At 41.9% G+C, this 5,728-nt stretch overlaps 1 protein-coding gene across 1 annotated transcript in view; it reads left to right on the plus strand.

Annotated features, from left to right (window-relative positions):
• Positions 1-5,728, plus strand: part of CCDC175 (coiled-coil domain containing 175) — an 85,155-nt gene that overhangs the window by 51,947 nt on the left and 27,480 nt on the right. The window contains exons 14-16 of the mRNA XM_014545955.1: positions 695-833; positions 1,403-1,482; positions 3,735-3,929. Coding sequence (XP_014401441.1) covers positions 695-833; positions 1,403-1,482; positions 3,735-3,929 — 414 coding nt within the window. The remainder of the gene's footprint in view (positions 1-694; positions 834-1,402; positions 1,483-3,734; positions 3,930-5,728) is intronic.

A 5,728-nucleotide genomic window follows, 5' to 3' on the forward strand; every position in this document is an offset into this window, starting at 1 on the left:
GCTGCTAGTATTAGTGGAGGGGGGAAATGGTCCTGCCTGTAAGGCGTGTAAGGGAAATGAATGCAACATGATTATAGTAATCAGTCATTAGCGAACATTGTAGTTCGTTATTAACAATGTGTAACCGGATATTGTAAAAATTAAGTCACAAAATTTAAATTAAAATGTTTCTGACATGCCGTTATAGTGGCTGGGCTGCAAAAATATTCATTGTGGGCCACATGGGGCCCATGGGCTGCGAGTTTGACATGCTTGCTGTAGAAGTATATCCAATTATTGCTACCCCCTCCCATTTCTTTCTTACATGCACATTTCTTAGAACTTGTGTATAATCTGTCCTGCTGCCTGTTTGCTTGTTTCGGGTTTTTTTTTACCCATAAAATATGGTCAACCAAGAGAAGTTCCTCAAATGATTTGGGAGTACACACATGGTAACAGCAGAATTGTAGCAATAGAGCTATAGAACTGAGAGGATCTTCGGAAAGCCATTGACTCTCATCGTCTTAGTTTATAAGTGAGTCAGCCAGCAAATATTTTTAAAAATATCTAGGATGTGCCAGATACCTTGCTATGCACCTTAGGACAGGAGAAGGCCAAGAGATAACTCTATCCCTCAAATAATTTATAACTACTCTCGACTGTTATGTCAGTTCTCTGAAACCATGCCTCACAATCAGCTTTACTTTCTTTAAAGCAAAAATTTGTTAAGAAAATGGAAAGTACCAAAGAAAAGGAAGATGAACTAGTCACATATCTTCCCACACTTCATGAGACAGAAGAAGAATATAAGAGCAAAAACAAAATGTTTCAAGAGCTGGGTCGTATTCTCACAGGTTTGTATGAGGCACAAAGTAATTGACCTTAAGCCCAGGTAAGGATTTCACCATTGACTTCTAACGAGGGGTTCACCCACCAAAGCAAGGTTGAATTTCCTCTACCTTTCCTCATCACCTTTAACTCTATTCTCTAGGGTTTGGGTGTTTTGTTTCTTTCTTATCTACAAATTTCCTCTGCTTTATAACACAAAATCTTACTGTTGCTGTTGTCAAATTTTTCCTTTTCTTTTTTAAAGATTGTTTAAAATTAAGAATTAGTAGCAACTATATTATGTGGTTTCTCCCTGTACTTGGTAAAGGTAGAATCAACTTCTTTACTACCACGTGGAGATTTTTTTCCTGTTTCTTAACATAAATTTGGAAATTATATCATTTCCAGCTATGGTTTTAGCCTTAGGAGTTGGACAAAGGGGTGGGGGCAGTGTTGGGGATCACCTGACTGCTAGTTTTTGTTATAAGCCATAGTATTTGACTTTTAAAACCAGGTTCATTTCTTATTTTGATGAATGTTTTTTAAGCCAAAGAACATTGTGGGTAGTTATTTTTTCTCTGTATCTCTTTTATAGAACAAAAAAAGGAACAGAATTTACTGAATGATCAGATTTCTCAAATGACAAGAGAGTTTACAAGACAAATGAACATTTTGGTAAAGAGTCCATGCATCCATTCTTCTTTCTTCTATTAAAATGTTGATATAAAAAAAATGTTGGTATATACTCACAGTAATACTTACCTGGCACCTTTGGAGTTTTCAGGAAATCCACATTGATTAAACTTACCCTTTTAATATTAATGTTTTGAAATTTTAGTAACAACATACATATACACATACATATATATATATGTATGTATGTGTATTTGTATATCCTCTTCCCCACTTTTGCTGGACAGTTGTTCATATATCAATATATATGTATATATATATATATATGTATCTGTGTGTATATGCATGTCTGTATCCTATATAATAAAAGCCTAATATGCTAAGTGTCTGGTCATCCAGTTGGCTGTTCAACCAATTAAAGTGCAATATGCTAATGATACGCTAAGGCTCCTCAACTGCTTGCTATGACATGCACTGACCACCAGGGAGCAGACAGTCGGCCCGTCGACCAGTTGCTGTGACATGCACTGACCAGGGTCAGATGCTCCAACTGGTAGGTTAGCTTGATGCTGGGGTCCAGCCAAACGGGACTGAGCAAGATGGGCAAGGCAGGTGCTGGAGCCCTCCTACAGTCCCTCCCCGACTGGTCAACCTCTCACGTCCCTTCCTGGCCCTGATCATGCATCAGTGGGGTCCCTCAGCCTGGCCTGCACCCTCTCTCAATCTGGGACCCTTTGGGGGATGTCAGAGAGCCAGTTTTGGCCCAATCCTACAGGCCAGGCGAAGGGACCCCACTGGTGCACGAATTCATGCACCGGGTCACTAGTACTATACTAATAAAACGGTAATATGCTAATTAGATTGGACATCTTCCAGACCACCTTCCAGACGAAGCCACAGTGGCGAGGGCTGAAGCAGAGGCAGTTAGGGGCAATCAGGCCGGCAGGGAAGAGCAGTTAGGGGGCAACCAGGCTTGCAGGGGAGAGCAGTTAGGGCGCGACCAGGCTGGCAGGCAGAGGTGGTTAGAGGCGATCAGGCAGGCAGGTGAGCAGTTAGGAGCCAGCGGTCCCGGATTGCGAGAGGGATGTCCTGTATTGGAGAGGGTGCAGGCCAGGCCGAGGGACCTTCCTCCCCCCTGCCATGCACGAATTTTGTGCACCGGGCCTCTAGTGTATATATAAAGAGAGAGACAGGGACTCTAACATGTAACCAAGGGAACATCATTGGGTGGCCTCGATTTCCTTATTTATAAGGTGGAGATTGGCTTATGCTTTCTAAGGTTCTTTTCAGATCTGTTACTTCGGTAAGTTCCTATGAAGACAAGGATAAGTGGTCAGAGGTTGCAGGGTAGGGAGGGAGTGGATGAAAAGGGAACAGGTAAAGAGGTGTTTATTACCTTTTTAAAATTTATAATCAGTAGTTAATGATAAACATGTATGTGGAGTTGCTTGATTAAAAATGGAAACATTCTATTCTTTGAGATGCACTGATATAAAAAGTAACTTTTTAAATATATTTTATTGATTTTTTACGAGAGGAAGGGAGAGAGATAGAGAGTTAGAAACATCTAACTCTCTATCTGATGAGAGAGAAACATCGATCAGCCGCCTCCTGCACATCTCCTACTGGGGATGTGCCCGCAACCAAGGTACATGCCCTTGACTGGAATAGAACCTGGGACCCTTCAGTCTGCAGGCCGATGCTCTATCCGCTGAGCCAAACCGGTTTCGGCTAAAAAATAACTTTTAACATGTTATTGGCATAGAGAGATATGAAGGGGAAAATTGTAAGTATACAATATATACAATTTTATGTTCTTAATAAGATGCTGCTAGTGATGATTATGCAATGAATAAAGATTGGGATTTATAACAGTATAATAACTGTAGAGATTGTCGAGAAAACAGAAAGTTTCTTAAAAATCTATAAAGTAATATTCTTTTCCTTCAAGAAATATTAAATCCTTCCAAAAAATCCTCAACAAACTTCACTCTCCTCTTCCCTACTTTTGCTGGACAATTGTTCATATATCAACATATACGATATTTTGTGAAGTTGTCTCAACAAATTAACTTAGGGCCCATGGGCCTGCTTCCCAAAGTCCATGAATAAATTCCCATGAATCAGCTTTTGGATTTAAAATAAAGTTTTTCTGCGGGAAGTTCTGCATAGCCTTTGCTGATGGCTCAGGACTTACTTGGGACTCCTCTCTGAACGTGGTCCAGGCGGCCTAATGTAATCAGTGCCCTGCTCGTTGAATCTGTGAGTTAACTGTGGGCTTTATGTCTGAGCAGAGTAAACTGAAGCGAGAATTACAACAATTGCGAGATCAAGAAAGCGATAGACTCAAAAGTCATTTTGAAATTCTAAAGAACTTAGAAAATGAAATCTATGTACATGACCTAGAAACAGAAGCCTTGCTCCTGGAAAATGAAAGGTTGAAAAAAGTAAGTTCAAGAGCACTTCAGTGTGCACAGTGGTTCTGCTTATAATCGTTATGAGAGAAGAGCTCTTAAAAGCTTTTAAATGAAGCTTAAAGTACCTACAAGAAGGTGCCCAAATCATACGTGTACAGCCTAATGAGCACACCGGGGTGACCAGCGCCCAGATCAACAAAGCATTACTGGTGTCCACGTACCCTCCCAGTCCCTTCCCGTCCCCGACCGCCTCGCAAGGGCAGCACCTGACGGGCTTCTAACACTACAGACCAGCTTTGCCTGTTTTTGAACATTATACATGTGGAATGGGACAGTGCGCACTTTTTTTTGCTCAACACCATGCTTGTGAGGTTCATCTTTATTGTCGGGTGCCGTTGAGGTTCCTTCATTCTTAGTTCTGGGTAGGACTCGATTGTGTGACTCCACTACACTTTATTTGCACCGTTGACGGGGGTTCAGAGTTTCCCCTGTGGGCTGTTACAAATAGCGTTGCTAGGAACATTCTAGTACATGTTTGTTTGGTGAGCATATGTACGTTTTTCTGTTGGGCGTACACTCGAGTGGAATCACAGAGCCATGGGGTGTGTGCCGCCCGCTGTAGTGCACAGTGCCGGTCTCCCAGAGACGTTGCAGTGATGGCCACTCTGGCATTAATGTATGAGAACACCAGCTGTTCCGCATTCTCACCGAAGCTTGGTCTTTTCCAACGTAACCATTCTGGCGGGTGTGCGATGGGGTCCCAGTATTTGTATTTTCCTGATGACGAGTGAAGCGCCTGTCCATGTGTTTTGGCCACTTGTATAACCTCTTTGCGAAGTGCTTGTTCTGTTGCCCAATTTAAAAACTAGGTTGTCAGTCTGTTTCATATCGATTGTATGTTTTTCCCCCAGTGAACCATCGTGACCTCAATGGGTCAGGAAGTGGGTCAGTGTATCCCAGCTGTTTGCGCAGTCCCTCACATGTAAGAGGGATTCGGTCCCATGGGATGATCCCAGTAACCTTATAACGTGGATAATATATTCTGCCCCTTGTATAGAGGAGGAAAGTGAGACTCTGCATTTGTAATAATTTTTTAATAGTTGGAAAAATAAAAGCAGTCCTACAGCAATAAGACTCTAAGTAAGGAGAAAATTCCTTTAGCTCTCTGGGAGATTGTTGTCCTTAGTTCAATGACAACACTTTTCCCACCAATAGCATGTGTATTTTTTTGGTAGAATTAAAATGGCGTAAAAGGTACCAAGGTACTTTGGGAAGGGAAATGTGTTCCATGGAGCCCAGGTACCATCATCAGTACCCCCCCCCCCCCCCCCGCCATGCAACACATCCTTGTTCTTCTAGCCCTTGAACCAAACTCATAAGGAATTCCATCCACTCATGGAAATAGTCCACTCTATTGTCTCCCTATCAAGTATATATATTATTTATTAAAATACTTGGAATTTTATTGCTATTTTGGTAATGCGTAAGCAAATGAATGCCTATGTCATTCTAAAAGTTCCGCTTTTGGATTAAATGCCCAAGTCTACAAACAGTGATCCACGTTCAAAGAGAGGCAGGAATGATGATTTGGACTTGACTTTGGTTTACTATAATATCTGCTGCCAAGCCATGCGAAGGCTGACACACGGTCAAGGCTGCATGAGTAGACCCCGTGCCACTGGGGTTAAAAACAGTTCTATGTCATCTCCTTCTATGGTGGATGCTGCTTCTTATATTTTTTTCAGTAGTTTCAGTCTCTACTATTTCTCTCTTGAAACTGGACCAGTGCCACGTTTACATCCCAAAGCCCGTCCTTTCAGAGTTCCCAGAGACGGTAGAGTTCCTGAGTAGTGGGTGGTCAGGAGAGAAAG

The sequence above is a fragment of the Myotis brandtii genome, unplaced genomic scaffold (assembly GCF_000412655.1).
Source record: "Myotis brandtii unplaced genomic scaffold, ASM41265v1 scaffold423, whole genome shotgun sequence".
In the NCBI taxonomy this organism is placed as follows: domain Eukaryota; kingdom Metazoa; phylum Chordata; class Mammalia; order Chiroptera; family Vespertilionidae; genus Myotis; species Myotis brandtii.